The following is a 16,444-nucleotide window of genomic DNA, read 5'->3' on the forward strand; positions in this document are numbered from 1 at the left end:
TTTCTCTCTGTCGGAACCAGCGGTCAGCGACGTCCCAAGTAGGAGCAGCTCCTCTTCTCCACTCCTCCACCCCCACCGCCGGTTTTTATCACAGGGAGGACGCACCCACCACTACAAGCCAGGGACTCGACTCAGAGACAGACAAGAGCAAACATGTTTGAGACCAGAGGACTCCCTTTTGTCCTGCTCGACATAGCCTGTCTCATCCTAGGTATGTATTTAAACGCCTCTTGCCTGCTGCTGTCGTTGTTGCTATTGTTGATATAATCAGATTTGTGTACTGATACAATAATCCTCATGTTCGGATTGTAACAGTCATCACATGAAGGGAGTGGTGAATGTTCACCCTGCACGAGTGTGTGATATTGAAAATCTACTGTGTTTATTTTAGCCTGTTACAGGTAATCAATCAATAATCAATGTGTATGCTGAGTAACTTGCTTGCTATTGATTTATTTGACCAAAAACAGTGAAGAAACCCATTGTCTTTGTTTCCATTGTTTGCTAATTACTGCCACTCACTGCTTTCACAACGACTGAAGATGTTCCCAGGACATGCAGGGTTAGTAGTACTGTGTTGTTGATGGGAACATGTTCTACTAATGCAGAAAATACAATAAGTACAATGTTGTAGTAATAAATCAGGATCAGCAATATTAAACCAAATATTGGAGGACTCAGTGTTGGTATAAGCAAAAGGAAACATCCAATATGCTCATTAAATCCTTTGTATCTCGTAAATTCTTCACTAAGTACAGAAACATGTTGTTAAGAGGTGTGTGCTGCCATCATGTGAGCAAAGTCTTGTCTTTTAAATGGACAGTTGTAACATCAGATCATGTCTGTGGTTAATGACTTACTTGAGATGTAGAAAAAATACGTTGGACTGACCAGTACTGACCAGTATTGAAAAAGTGGTATCACCCAGCGCTACCATCTTTAATCAAGTTTTTGATTGTGTTGTTGTTTTGACTCACCTACAGTTTGTTTACCTATTCAAAAAAGACAAAGGTATTGTATTTTATATAATATTCTTGCTGGAGTACATGTAAACATGGATTCATATTGCAGCTAACAATTATTTTCATTACTTTCTGCTTTAATAAATGTTAGAAGATTGTGACAAAAGGTCCTGAACCTTAACAGGATGAATTCAAATGCTGTGTTTTGTCTGCGTGACTGGCCAAAATGAAAAGATTATGACTTGTACTAACTATCACTTTTGGAGATGGAGGTGACGTAACTATGAGATCATGCAAGCAGCAAATATTTGAGACTTTTTTTCTTCTTCAAGAAAGTGACAAATTCTGACTCATGTTTCATTCACTGAAATATTCAAAGTTTGTTAACTTATGCATGAGTGTTAACTGGTTTTCTACTCCCTTAACAAATACAGTGTATAAAATTCTGCAACATTTATTGGTGAAGTTGCAGCTGAACATCCCTCACCTTCCCTGTGTGTTGAAGAACTGAACCTGTGTCATCTTCAGTTAGAATCAAAACTCATTTTTCTCAGTCCATTCTAAAGTGTTTATATTTGATTATAGGAATGACTGTGGCGTCAACAAGGCACTCCTGGTTCTTTTCTGCTATGTCGGCATATACCTTTACTCTCAGGCTGATCATAGATAATTGATATGTACCGTGACTCACTGAATTATAGCTTCCCTTGCACAGACTACAATATGCATGAAAGGTGCTTATCACCATAGGATTATGAAAAAATAATATTTTAAAGATCCCCTGCACATATTTTCATGACATACTGTTTTGCAATACTATGCATGGGCAATTCAGTCATTTGTTGACATGGTTTGAACACAGTAGGTTCAATTATCCAGTCAAATACATCACACATGTGCACCAGATACTTCAAGGTTTAATATTACACTTACCCACGTTGCACATTGGACCATAATTAGCCTCCAAACTGTCTTTGAACTGAGATTTATTTCCGAAAAAACAAAACAAAACCCATTATTATGACTGTTATTTTATGTGTGGAGGGACTTTGACCGGGTGATAAACTCCCAAGGCTACATGTGCTACATGTAGAGTGAGAAGCAGAATGACTGTACGATCTCAGTGTGTTGGTTTGACTGATGACTGAAGCCAAGTTGATTATTCTGCTGACACACGCACACGCACATGCACACACACCGTTAAATTGTTATCATCTGTGAGAGCCTCCACACTGAGTCCGTTAGCAGCAATGTTACCAAACACTCATATACGTGTAATATGACCACATCTTTATACGTATGAGAACTGAGAGATTTTTATTTGTTTTTTGACTTGTAAAACAAGCAGGTACTGAGAACGCTACAGGCTGCAAATGAAGCATAGTTAAATATTTAATGGAAAAATGTATTATGTCCTGTTGCTGTGTGTGTGTGCGCCAGTTAGCCCTTGGGTGAAGGAGACGAGAACAAAATAGAAAGCGTGTGGGGGAGGTGGGGTTTTGCATGTGTTTCTGTCCCATCGTCCAGCTGCTGTAGCCATTCAGCTCAGGGTGGCACAGCTGACGGTGTGAACAGCTGCAGAAAGGGCAGAACAAAAATACCAAAACGAAAGTGAGATAGAAGCAGTTTGTGGGTAAAGGAGCATCTTTGCTGCGTGTAGACTCAAGTCTTCTCTCCCTTTTTATTAGACTTGTTAGCTCAGCGACGGCCCCTCATTTTGCCAGAAAGGATAAAAGACTTCTTATCCTCGCGTCAATGTTGCTAATCGGGCCAAACAGCCAGAGAACTGAGAACTGTAATGCTACAATGAGACTTTGGACTTACTAATCAGCACAATCTGTTATCTTTATGGTATTTTATCTGTAGGGAGGGTAAGATTGTGACCACACTCCGCTCCTTTCACAGCTGAGTCGAGGCTCCAGGAAAAAAACCAAAAACACAACTTTACAATTCTTTGGAGCAACATAATAAATTCTTAAGAGTGTTTTGTGTTGTAATGTAATGAGGTATGGGTGAACACATTGCTGGTTTTAGTTTCTTCACTTAGGTTATTAGCAGTAAAAAAAAAAGTTGTGGTCATAATAACAGAGAAGATAATTTGCTTTCTGTAGTTAGTCAATTCCCCTTCCTCAACTTTTTTGTTCTTTCAGCACCTTCTCCATCTCCGCAGTGTTTCTCTGTACCTCTGACTTCTTGTGGTAACTCCCCCTGATCTCTGTCCACAGGAGGTCTGCCTCTGGCAGCCTTTAACCTGGGTAAGATCCGTCCCTACCAGAGGGGCTTTTTCTGTAACGACGACAGCATCAAGTACCCTTTCCACCACAGCACTATAACCTCCACAGTGCTCTACACTGTGGGCTTCGCCCTGCCCATTAGCTGCGTAAGTAGGAGATGCTCACATCAACAACTACAGGTGTAACTGGGTGCAGTAATGCTGTCACGTTGGTGGCTCAGCTCACCTACGTGCAAAGCTGACGTTATTGCTCTCAGTTACACATGTTTTTCTTTCATCAAGAAAAGTCTCTAAAGACGAACAGAGCCAGCAAGACCAGTGCATTAAAGAGCTAGTACTTTTCCAGAGCCTGATCGGAGGATCATTCAGAATAACCAGCTTCCTGTTGGATGCTACACGTCACTTGAAGGTCCAGGGTGTGAGAATCAATTGCATAGGATGGTGAGACCGGTAGAGGGTAGAAAGTGGATGGATGGGTGAGACTATTAATTGTAAAAATGGAGGACTCCTCTGCTCACCCCTCCCTTTCCCAAGCACATAGGGAAACTATGGTGGCTTTGCGTACTAGAAATTACGTTTTTCTTATTTGTTTGTGGAGTAAGCTTCCACTTTTTGATTTTCAGAGCTGCTGTAAAAACATGGCGGTGCAAGATAGTGGGCGCCCTAACGCTAAGGCCTTTTGCCTAAACTACATTTAAGTCCAATTCTAAGGCTCTGAAAACCACAGGATTTACATTTTAAAGCAGGTATAGAATTATACAAATATAACTATGGGTAGTAATACCCTCCTAAAGGTAACACACTGGACCTTTAATTTGTACGATGGCAGCATTTTGTCTCAGTGAAACCAAACACTGATTCTCCATCTGATGTTTAGTTCTTTTCAACTAAAGACAGAGGAGGATGTCCACTTTCAAACAGCTGAAACGAATAACGTCTCTTGCATACACACAAGTGTAACAGTCTTTGAATAAAGCATTTCTTTATATTACTTTATTTATTCTCATCATTATAAAATGTAATGGGGATTTTAATCGTCTCTCAGTCCACCCCAATGTCAATATTTAGCTACTGAGCAATTTTTGTTACTGTTCATGAACAATCCATCCAAAATATACAAACGCACAAATGATTCTATTAATGAAAAAATATAAATGACACGAGGCAAGTTTGAGTATTTAAGTTTTTTTTAATGTTGACCTCTTTTTGCTGTTGCTGATTAGTACAACAGATGTGCAGCATGCGCTCTTTGTCCTTCTGTTCCTTAAAATAGCTGGAATGCTCTTCTGGACCAGAGCGATTGTTTTCAGAGAAAGTGCTGCTGGTGCTTTTGCATCTCTGTGTGGGTTTGATTTCTATTTTTTGCTGTTGTTTAATCAATGATTTAATTTTTCCAACCCTCATCTATGTATCACCGGTGTTCATAACCTCGATCTCTTAACACTTTCACTTGGTTTTTATGTCACTGCCTTTTGAACGTATGTGGGAATTTATCACAAGTCGGTTACCGTGAGAGGGAAAGTTTTTGCTAATGGGAAAAGGGACGAAGGAACGCCGATTGTCAAACGTGATCGTGTGAGTCACGTAGGGAACCACTGCTTCTTCTCACATGCTGACAGCTTCGGCTTCCTGTAGGTCTGTTGGAGAGACATCCCCAGGAAAAAAGTAAAAAAAAAAAAAAAAAAACTCCATCACAGTCTCTCAGAGGGAAAACAACATGTGCTTCACTTTTCAATACCTTGCTCAGAAATGTCATTTTGACTTTGCTTTATTAACATTCACTCTTTACCAGCGTTTTAACACTTTGACCATTAACACCTGCACACTGAGGATGTGGAGGAAATAACACAGTGGGTCTGAAACTCACACGTGGGCTTCTCCTCTGCTTTGCATAGCCACAAACACTGTTGCATCATGGGTCTTTTATAACACACATTTCTTTTGCTTGTTTCTTTCTCTCATTGCCTCTCTGCTAGCTGGACTCCCGTTTGCCATACTCAATTTGCAACACAGTCCTTTCCGCCGGGGCTTTTTCTGTAATGACGATACAATCAAGTACCCGCATAAAGAGGACACCATTTCCTATCAGTTGTTAGGAGGTGTTATGATTCCCGTCACAGTGCTCACTGTAAGTGCATCCGTTTTGTTACCTGCAAACGGTTTTGTCTTCGATACTAAATTTACGTCTGTATTTGCAGCTTACGCTGACCCAATACTACACCTTTTAACTTCTCTATTTTCTCTCATACTGTGCCATTACTTGTGTTTACATGATTCTCTGATGTATGTGTTTTAATTGCTTGCATCTGCCGCCACTCGCATTAACTGTAGTTTAATTTCCTAACGACAACAAAAACTCACAATGACACAGAGATGTGATGCATTTATTTAAAAAATACCCACCATTACCACGATTAATGTTAAGTTAATTCTTGATGTGGCCCAAGACACAAGCAGTGACCTAATGATCACGATCTGTTTCAAAAGAATGGCACTGAAAATGTCCAGAATACAAACTCGATCCATCCAATAAGCAGCAAAAGAGACAAGATTGCTGAATATATAAATCTAAAATCCAACTTCCTTTGTGAAAATCTTGATATGTATATGCTGCTCTAAGTTAAAGTAACCTTAAATGTTCTGCGACCCATCAGCACAAGTTGTTAAAAGATACTGAAGGCAGAGCAGAAGCGAAACAAACGCACTCTCATGCACCTGAACCACGACCATTTTAAACAACGGGAATTAATAACTCGTTTCCTCCGATGTATCACGCATCACTATGAACCTACAAGCTCAAAATTACACCAAAACAATCTAAAGATTTTGAATGACTAGATCACAAATTATGTATTTGAAGTGGACTTCCTCCTGTGTTTGTTCATTTCCATATAATCAATATCTAAGAGAGACCCAATAGGTTGAAATGTTAATTAATTATGCTTTCTTTCCCAGATTTAGGAGAAAGGCATGACGCCACATTCATGTCATAAATAATGAATCTTTATGTAGTGGATGCCTCGCTTTGTCCAAAAGAAAACAAAAAAAAATCCACTTACCAGCACAGGTTTGTTTAATCAAACTGTGCTGTTAGGATGATTTTTCTTTTATTAAAACAATTGGGCTGTGCTTACGATGACCACATTGTAGCTGATGTTAATCATTTAGAAATATGAGATGTTGTCATTTATTGTATTTTATTGGGGAATATTGCTGGCTCTGGTGTCGTAGGTTTTGTTCACTTTGTATCTGTTTAACATTTCCATGTGTCTGATATCTCTCACTCGGTATCTCTTCCTCCCTCTTCACAGATGATCCTTGGCGAGTGCCTTTTAGTTTATCTAAATCGCATCAAATCCAAGTCGTCCTTTGGCAGCTACATTGCCTCTGTTTACAAAGCCATCGGCACCTTCCTCTTCGGTGCCGCCATGAGCCAATCTCTGACCGACATAGCAAAGTATTCGATTGGCCGACTCAGGCCGCACTTCCTGGACATCTGCAGGCCCGATTGGAGAGAAATCAACTGTTCGGGAGTGGCTTATATCGAAGACTTCACCTGCACTGGGGACGCGACGATGGTCAATGAGGGCAGGTGGGTTTCGTTCCTCCTTTAATTGTTTCAAGTTGATTTTAATACTGAATTCTCTCTATGTGCTCCTGCACTACTGCTACTACTGTACTAGAATCAACAAATCACTGAGCTCAATATGCAACAACAAGAGCTTTATATGATAGACTCCAACAGGCTGCTTTTCTGTGCTACTGGGAGGTGATTTTAGTTTTAAAGACAAAACAATGGGATGTTTAATCAAAACAATAAGTCCGTCAGACCTATTGGATGTTGCCGTTTCAGATTTGAACTTGATCCACTCCAAAGTTGTGTTTTGTCGCTTAACAGAAAACACACAAAATGTGCCAGAATGAAAGCCCTACACCTCCCACACCTGCATTGTTATGCAACAGTCACGGTGTGAGGCACAAAGGGTGGTAGTTAAAATGTGTCAATGAACAACTTGTGTATGATTATATAGTTATTTTACCATTTTGGCACAGCAACTGTTTATGTCTGTATCCCTTTCCCTTCTTAGCTAAATGCTACAAGCAATAAACCTGTTACACGTTGGATATTTGCAACAATGGCGTCACACTCTGAAGAAGCCAGGGTCGGACCACAAACTCTTTTGTGTTCATTTTTTTCTCTCTTTATTTTCTCATTTTGAAAACAAGTTTACATATAATGAGAAAACTTAATAAAATATATATAAATAAGGAAGCTACAGCGCAAAATATAAGTGATGAAAAAGTCATGTTCCTCTTTGTGTGGAACTATGAGGAGTGTGAGTCTTGAAAACCAAAACAATATTTCAGTACAATCATAAAGAGAATGGAGATAAATGTGTCATTATCAGAGTATCCAAAGATTTAAAAGGTTGAAAAGTTGGTATGAGTTGACTTTGAGTAGTACCCTTTTTTTTTTTTTTTTTTTAATCAGGTTATTCCCTTATCGTCTGTGTTTGCTGTTTGAAGGTAGTGTGAGGCAGCGTTTGTAGGAAGTTACAGTGTGAATCTTTAATAGCACGTCCCAACGGAGATAGAAAATGTGAGTTTCTGTTTTGATTGTAATCTGCCTCTTATCGGCTCATAGCAGAAGGAAGCATATTGGGAGGAGAGGATATCCACATCTCATTCTGATGTTGTTACCACCACATGGAATTGCGTCAGGTTTAGAAGCGGAGGCCTCAGTCGTGACATCAGCTTGTATCAGTGGTTCAGAGTTATGGTCGACAAGGAGCTTTCATCTCTACTTCAGTTTTTTTTTTTTTTTTTAAATGTCAGCTTATTGTATTGAAAGGCCAAAGTGTGCATTGTTTCCTGCCTCTTTCTCTGAACTGCAGCCTTTGAGTCTGAGTGGAAATGTGCCCACTCACCCCTCTCGCTCCCCTCTGGGTTACATGCTGGGGTGTGGTGCACAATTGTTGACATTTCCTGGAACCTTATTGCTACTCTGCAGACTGTTCTTTTTACCCGTAGCTTAAAAGGGACAAATGTCTCACAGCAGGAGAAGAGAAAACCTGGTGAGTCGAGGAAGAAACCCCCAAGGTTTGGTTTGCAGATGTCCGAGTGTCGCTAATAGAATTAATGAACGCAGCAGGAGAGGAGAGACGAGGTTGCGGCAGGCTGCTCTGGGTCATCTTACTGTAATATGATTCCCTCTTTTAACTTCCACAGCAGAGAGCAGGCCTCCTGTCAGAGCTGTGTGTATTTGTTATCATATGAAAGGCCATGTGTACGCAGAGCTTGTGTGTAAATGATAAACTTAAGTGCTCTCCTAAGATGTGAATACACGTGAACTCCCAAATGTTTGCTCGTGATAAAAAGCATGAATATGCAATGAGTGAGGCTGACGTGGTCATTGTTGCTGCAAGGACCAGCTGGGGTTTTTGTTTCAAGGTCTTTCAAATCATCTTGCAAAATAAACAACAGTGCAACTCAGACGGGAAGAGGCTGCACTTGTCCTCAGCCCACACAAGCATAAGGAACAAGGAACATGTTAACATGCTGGTATTTGGCAGATATGTTTACCACGTTCAGGATTTTAATTTACTCTGTTGCCATGATTCACCAGGTCCAGTATTTTCTTTTAGACAAAAACAAGTCCTAGAGTACTAGATGTTCTGATTTCTTTGCTCCGTAGTGACAAAGAAACCACAAACAGACACAGAACAAGAAACGGAACATCTTTGGTTTGTTGACAAAACAAGACATTTGAGGTTTAGGAAAACCACGTCAATGGACCTTTAGAGCATGTGAAGGGTAACCTGAAGATGGACTTAATATTCACATGATATTGGGGAAAATGGGTACAATATGCGGAGCCATTTTTCTTTAAAGAGATTAAATAATTAAACGTACGCTAAAGTAATAATTAGCTGCTACAAATGGTTTTATTTATTATCATTGCTCTCTGGATGTATGTAGTCAAGTTTAATGAAAAGCTCTCACCAATACAAACAGTATTAATAAATATGCCTGCACTTAATTTTATTTACGATGTTGTCTTCACTGTTTTTTTCTCTTATCTTGTCCTTTACTCCTAAGGTACGTATGGAATAAACAATGCGCACAGTGTGGAAAAACAACTCTTCTCGCTAAAAAGAAAATATTGATTAATCAATAAGATAATCAACAGATCAATGTGTATTAACAATGAATGTTGGTTTCCACTATACACACATGTTGAGAAATGTCAGGACTTCATATAAATAGTGGACATCTGTGTAGATTCTCATTGAGTCAGTAGAAACTGGACTGGAATTTTTGTCTTGAAGACCACTCGCTCAAGAGGCTTCTTGATGGAAACAGAGGAAATAAGTGTATATTCATTGTGCTCTAACCACATCATCGGGCTGCTCCAATGTGTGATAGAAACTGCCATTAAGGGTCAATTACAGTCATTGGAGAACTCCAGGTTGCTCACAATGGTCATTCACAACGACCTGATTGTTATCAACGCTCCAAAGCCCATTGTTGGTTCAAATTCTCCTAGGTGACGACGTCACCGCCAGCTGTCACTTGGTCTGATCCAAATTGAGAGTCCGTATTTGGGAGAGTCCGATTTGAGTGTGGGACTGTAACACTGCAGGGGACTTTTCAGCGGATTGACTTTTGTGTAACTTGGCAGTGGGTGGAAAAAAAAATCCCCAAAGAGCAGTTTTCATTTTTCCACATCTTCTGTGGTCTAGTTGTCGTTTGTGGGATTTTTTTTTTTTTTTTTACCTTCCAAATTTATCTGGATGGCTCAGTAAAACCTGCTTCCTGGAACAAGCGGCAGGTTGTTGTTCCACAGCGCTGTCTAGACTCTGAAATACACAACCTGAGCTCATTCTGCACTATGAAGAGTGAGTGGAATAGCAGACCAAATACACCAGCACAGTAACATTAGACTGAATGCGTGTGTTCGTGTGTGTGTGCACATTCAAGGCTGTTGCTGCAGACGTGGTCCAGACAGCACAACAACTGTTTTTATAAACAGGAAGTAACTAAGGCAGTGGGGGAATGGAGGGGATGCTCCTGCTCACACTGCAACAAACACACTCACCTGCGAGTGAACATCAATTCCAAATTGTGGTGTTGGGCTTTAACATAACCAATGTTTTAAAATGTGCCAGTGTTTGTTTATTTAATGCAAATGATTTGATTACGCAGCAAAGTGCTCAGCGGTTCTCTCTTTCTGTTGCAGATTATCCTTCTACTCGGGCCACTCCTCTTTCTCCATGTACTGCATGCTGTTCCTGGCTGTAAGTACCTGCACCACTCGTACAATATTTACTGTAAATTACATTTTTTATTTCGCCATATCATAAATGCGGGGTTGCCAACATCCTAATAATAAAATAAGGAACTCAGTTATAGTGCATATATTGTCCCATGTACCTGATATACTGCACTTTACATGACAATTTTGTTGTTTAAAATAGTATTTCTATGTGTGTAACTTTCCCTCAACCACATATGAGTTTAAAAATTAAACACATCTTGCCGCGTCTCCTTTACTACGATACACAGGACTCGCAGTGAACTGGACGACCAGTTAAAAGTGCCAATTTTCTGTTGGATGACAGACAGATGGAGAGGGACTGACAGCTGGAGGAGGATTTTATTTCCCCCTCATACACAATCTTCATTAGTGGACTAATCTGTCATGGTTTGGCTCTGACCTCATGATCAAAAATAAGGAACAAAGTGTACTCCACATCTGTTTAATATGGAGCACATCCTTGTTTTTTACGGAACGGTTGGCAACACCTATGTGACGGTGAAAGTGACCGCTTCATCTTAAAAGAAACTGTGGAAAATATGCCAGTTTTTGTACCTTTCCCACGTACATAGCTACAGCTAATTACCTACTTAGTATTTTGTTCTATGCAACGTTCTAACCAGTAAATATGAAGCTTTAGTCGACAGTTAATTAGTCATGGGCTGAAAGAAGTAGTGGTCCTTTTTTGTACAAATTAAAACAATTTTTTGTTTGAGTTTGTGAGGTGTGGAGGTGCAGGTACTGGAAGATTTTGTGGTGACTTGTCAGAACCAGAATTTGTTTGCAGTTGTTGCTAAAGCTGGGGAAGTAGCAGGCATGTCAAAACTATGGCGATGTTTGTTTACCCTTTTAAACTGTCACTCTCTACATGGTCACTCTTGCGAGAGCTTGATGCGTTCAGTTACAGATTCAGAAAACTGTATTGGTCCCAGATGGACAATTCATCTGTAGCTTCCCATACACAATCATCCTCAGTTCACACATACACAAACATACAGCAGATCAGGCATTTGGTGTCAGACAACAGGGACAGAGAAAATTAATACAATTAGTAAAAAAATTGACCCTGATCCAAATTTAGTTGAGGATATGAAAGATTTGGAGAACCTAATTGTTCTGCTCAGGGGTAAAAGAAACTGGCAACCTGAGGGTTGAAGCTTGAACACAGATGCCAGGATGTTTTTGGGCCTTTTTAGACACCCGATCTTCCCAGATTGAACACCGGTCTCTGTGCCTGACCCCCATTGGTTTTGCAGCCGATGTTTACAATGCTGCTGAGAGCATTTGTGTCCTTGGCAGATAAAACACTGACTGAACCAACAAATACAAGAGAATGTTAAAAGACTTTCCATTATATATGTTGGCTTTGACAAATCAAGTCATGTGTGATCTCCCCCAGTCTTTCAGTGTGAACTCCAAGTCTTTTAAAACACCCTAACGACTGTGAAAGTTGTGTCCCCAGCTTAAGGTAACGGGCTGTTAATTGTAGTTTATTCAACACATGCTTGATGTCCTCATCTTACTCTGACCAGGAAAGTGACTGTGAGTCTGACGACCTTGGCGACTGTGAGGTCACCTCACTTTTGTGCCCTGTGATCTGCTGTATCTGTGACTTGTGTCTGATTTTTGCTCAGTGCAGATTTGACTGCCCATCCCTGATAAGCATCTTTGGCTGCTGATTCATTCTGCAACAGCAGATATAAATAGACACGGGGGGGGGGGGGCAAAGTTCCTGGCACCAACAGTCCCTCGGCTCAGAGTGGACATTTAAGTATGCCAAACTGATATTTCCGTCCGATATTTAAACATTTACCTTCACATTCTCTAGGTGTTTCTTCCCCCGCCTCCATTCAGTGGAAGAAAAGGAAGTAGATCAGAATAATGCTTGGCCCTGAATCAAACAAACAAAAAAATAGACACTTCCTGTTATCATAGCAATCACCTTATTTATAGCTCAAATGACATTTAGGAGGTTTGCTGTGGCCTGCAGCTGATTTTCAGGGGCTTCTCGGAAAAGGGGAAGTAAATGGTAAAGCTTATAACATGCTCGTCGGGTAAATGACTCAAAAGAAACAGAGTCACTCTCACAGCAACACAACGTCTTATTAAAGCCGTTACCATTGGCACATAACTGCTCAGGTGTTTTACGTGTCTGTGCCGTGTCTCCCTCAAGCTCTACCTGCAGGCGCGGCTCCAGGTGGAGTGGGCGAGGCTACTGAGACCCACGATCCAGTTTTTCCTGATTGCCGCCTCCGTGTACACGGGACTGTCGCGAGTGTCCGATTACAAACATCACTGGAGCGATGTGCTGACTGGACTCCTGCAGGGGGCCCTCATGGCTATCCTGGTGGTGAGTGTTTTTGCGTCTTGATGTTACTTTGAAGGAAGAGTCAAGTGTTTTGGTTTAAATACCTAAACTTTTTGCTGAGTTTGATGGCAGCACTGAAAAGATTTCCAGGTCATGTCCATGCACAGTTAAAACCTTTTCAACACCCAAGCCTTAAAAATGTCCTGTTAGTAAGTGCTTTTGCCCATTTTTCCAGAATAACTTTCAATATCTGGCAGTTATTTACATTTACTGCATGTTAATTATAAAACCTATTTAAAGTAACATTTGTTTAAGTCCAAAAATGGAAGATATGCACAGGCATGTTTCCAACCCTCTCCTCTCTGGTGACAAACCATTCGCTGGCTTCCTGCAACGGTGCTAGTGAAATTACCATAATGACCACAAATTGACTTTGACTTGCACCTTCTCAGCTTTCAGAAACTGTTGGATTTTTTTTCCCCGATAGCTCAAACTGTCGCGTAATTACAGTAACGCAAAGTGCGCTCACGCAAATGTGTCTTCGATACGCTCGGTGTTAAAGGGTTAAATCGAGTTCTCCCTTCATCAGGGAACTTGGATGACCTTCACATACCAGAAAGGATATCATTCTAATCTGTTTATGTCGTTAGCTGCTTGAATACACACGGGTTGATGTATAAACATGGCAGAGCCTTAGTAAGACAAAGTCCTTGTCAAAAGTACATATATTTATAGTACACATATATAAGGCTTATTCGATTATGAAACTATTACTTTACATCAAGCAATTATACACTTACAGCAAGAACATACTTGTAGTTTGCTAAATGTTGCACGCTGGACCTTTTTAAATCTTGTTGGAGAAGCAGGAAAACACTCACCTAATGTTCTCCACCTGTAACCTTGCAGGTCTTCTTCGTATCGGACTTCTTCAAGCCACAAGAAGAATCCCGCAAAGACCTGGATCTGGGCCACACGACCCTGCAGGAGACGCCGACTAACGGAAACCACTGTGAGAGTCCAAACTAATCTACGTGAGAGGTGACGGAGGAAGACGCCGCCTCTGCTCTGTCCAGATGCACACCCAGGATCTCAGCTCTCTAGCCTTTTGTCTCACACAAAATTCTCATCGACACCCTGCATGGATTTACTGTGTGGAGTACTTCAATTTTTTTTAAACTTCAAGTAAGCTATTGGATGACTGTGCATCCCCCAGAAGAAACTTTTTTTTAAAAAAAGCTACACCTCAGGCCTGTTAAAGACTTTTGTGATTTTATTTTTTACTTGCTGCCTTGTACACTGATTTCCATCACAGGAAAAGTAATGAGACAATCTGTCCAACCCTTGTAAGAAAAGTAAATGTGACTGAAACAGATGTAGGTCTGAGGGGGGGCTAGAGGTTCTGTTAGAATGGGAACCATCGATCTACTGAGCCAGTGGGGGACGACTTACCTGCATGCACTCACTAAAAGGGTCTGACCACTGCTGGAGGGAGAGAAAGGTTGGAAATCCATGAATGTAACGCTGCTTTGTGCATTTCCTGACCCGGAGTCTCAAGCTCTGATTTAGGGTCAGTTTTAGTGCTGCCCCAGCTCTCAGGCACGTGGAGGCTTTGATGCCCTGTTAAGAAAGCAGCGTCTCAAAGCTACAACATGCTGAAAGCTGATCCTAGATCAGACAGCAAGCTGCAGACTCCACACTCACGTCACTGACATCCGATTCTCCAACTGTCTAACCTCATGCAGTCAGAGAGGAATCTCCACTGATGTCATGTTTGCTTAGAGAGTTGAAGAGTCGACGGTCAGTGAAGTCCTGTGTTGCCTTTGCTAGACTGCTGCTGCTGCTGCTACCACAGCTTCCTGTGTATCTAAGAACTGATGTTATTTACATAAAGTGACTAAACAACATTGTAAGTTTGTATAATCTGTATGTTTAAAAAAAACAACATACAGACTTTTATTGAAAATAAATGTTACATATATGTACAAATGTCTAAAAATAATAATGAAATGACATTATGCTTATTACCACGAACAGTCACATGTTAAGTTTTGGATGTATTGTTTTAAGTTGTCTGATAAAAATTAAAGCATGAATTGTTTTACTTTGTCCGCCGGATGTTTTTGTCATGACGCACCACCTTTTGCGTGAAAACAAACCAAAAATAAAAACAATAAACAATGTATTCTAACCACGCAGGTGCATTCATCAAAATGAAAAAACACTTAACCTCAGACAAACAGGCTCATTTATAAAAGACACCTGGATTGCACTGTCGACACCACTTTGCTAATTAAGTTTAAATAGAGTTGTCATGAGGAAAGGAAAGAGTCAACTAATCAATGAAAATCAATTTCACATGTGAAAAGGTGGACCAAAATCTGAGCCACAAAAAAAAAAAATAAACGCTGCATCATGAGAAACCTGTGAGCAACAGTGAGGAACGGCATCAGTCGAGCAGCAGCTACTGTGATGAAAAGCTGTGACAGATCATTATAGGTAGAGACTGGCGGCAAAAACAATGTCTCTCTTGATCTTCGTTATTCCTGCAAAAAAACACAAACAACAAATAAGCAATTCCATCTTGAATGAAGGAAAAATAAAAGGTTACCAGTGTAAAACACTGTTTTGAAAGCATCCACTTATAAAACATAAACAAATGTCAGTTCCATTCAAACCATTGTCAAATGAGTTCATATAACGCTGATTAAGTCTGTCAGTTTCCACATGACTCGTCTCTGCGGTAACACAGTGATGCATGTTACATCAGGACTGATGGAGGGAAGGCGGAACCATAATGGCTATGCTAGTAAGGAATTAATCCCAGGTCTATTAAACATGACTGAGGTAAAGGAACTGTTTGCAGTTCCCTGAAATATAAGTGAGGTAGTGAAATACCGAAAGGAATGTTGGAATTGGTTGGACTATTGACGTATAGCGCTTTTCCACCATACAGTTCTAGCACGGCTCGGCTTGACTCTACTCATTTTTCTTTTTCCACTTTTCCATTAGGGATAGTACCTGGTGCTTGTTTTGGTGAGGTTCTAAAACGTGACGTCGACAAGAGTTCAGCCGTATTTTAGTAGTGCTGGTCATGCAGGAAGTACAGAACTAATCTTTATGTTTAATTAACTGATTTTAATGATTCAGTACACCGAAAACAACTGCTTTGCTCGTCGCATATAAAACATCACTGCAGCTATGGCGATCCCGCCCACGTTGAGGGGGTACTACAGTCATGGAAAACACCAAACTGAGTAAAGTCGAGGCGAGTAGTGCTGTATAATGGAAAAGCACCAGGACTCTGCAGGCTCACCTGAGGAGTGGGGTGAGTCTGCTGTGACACTCACCGTGTTTTTGGCGTGAGATTTCTCTTACCTTCAGCAAACTTGTTTTCCAGTTCTGTGTTGCCGATGGCCTTGGCTGCAGAACACATCTGTCTCAGCACTTCCTCCAGACGCCGCATGCAGCGGATGATGCTCCCTGCACCACAGACACACACATTTAGACAGTAATGAGTGAGTGTTAGAAGCTTATTTATTAAAACCTGTGGATCCTCTTTTTCCAAAATTGCACTCGGCAAGCTACTTGGAAATACTTATATTTTTCTTATAAAGAAAATA

At 40.6% G+C, this 16,444-nt stretch overlaps 2 protein-coding genes across 3 annotated transcripts in view; one reads left to right on the forward strand and one right to left on the reverse strand.

The window, feature by feature from the left end:
• On the forward strand, window positions 1-14,922 carry plpp1a (phospholipid phosphatase 1a). 2 transcript variants are annotated; one of them, XM_058616522.1, is made up of 6 exons: window positions 1-211; window positions 3,188-3,342; window positions 6,507-6,787; window positions 10,436-10,493; window positions 12,687-12,863; window positions 13,731-14,922. In XM_058616522.1, the coding sequence occupies exons 1-6, from the start codon at window positions 154-156 to the stop codon at window positions 13,848-13,850; spliced, it is 849 nt and encodes a 282-aa protein (XP_058472505.1). In that variant the 5' UTR covers window positions 1-153; the 3' UTR covers window positions 13,851-14,922. The 2 variants fall into 2 exon arrangements, with proteins under 2 accessions (XP_058472505.1, XP_058472506.1); XM_058616523.1 differs by lacking the exon at window positions 3,188-3,342 and adding an exon at window positions 5,172-5,323.
• The window catches only part of mtrex (Mtr4 exosome RNA helicase), a 21,924-nt gene continuing 20,208 nt past the window's right edge, over window positions 14,729-16,444 (reverse strand). The window contains exons 26-27 of the mRNA XM_058616521.1: window positions 16,200-16,304; window positions 14,729-15,367 (exon numbers count right to left, since the gene is read on the reverse strand). Of these exons, the coding sequence (XP_058472504.1) occupies window positions 15,315-15,367; window positions 16,200-16,304 (158 nt within the window). The 3' untranslated portion in view covers window positions 14,729-15,314. The remainder of the gene's footprint in view (window positions 15,368-16,199; window positions 16,305-16,444) is intronic.

Source organism: Solea solea, chromosome 19 (assembly GCF_958295425.1).
Source record: "Solea solea chromosome 19, fSolSol10.1, whole genome shotgun sequence".
Taxonomy (NCBI): domain Eukaryota; kingdom Metazoa; phylum Chordata; class Actinopteri; order Pleuronectiformes; family Soleidae; genus Solea; species Solea solea.

Excerpts from the sequence above, each read along its gene's own strand:
- plpp1a (XM_058616522.1), top strand. The coding sequence starts at position 154 with ATGTTTGAGACCAGAGGACTCCCTTTTGTCCTGCTCGACATAGCCTGT. Across the intron at positions 3,343-6,506 it reads TCGCCCTGCCCATTAGCTGC|ATGATCCTTGGCGAGTGCCT; the intron begins GTAAGTAGGAGA and ends CCCTCTTCACAG. Across the intron at positions 12,864-13,730 it reads CCCTCATGGCTATCCTGGTG|GTCTTCTTCGTATCGGACTT; the intron begins GTGAGTGTTTTT and ends GTAACCTTGCAG.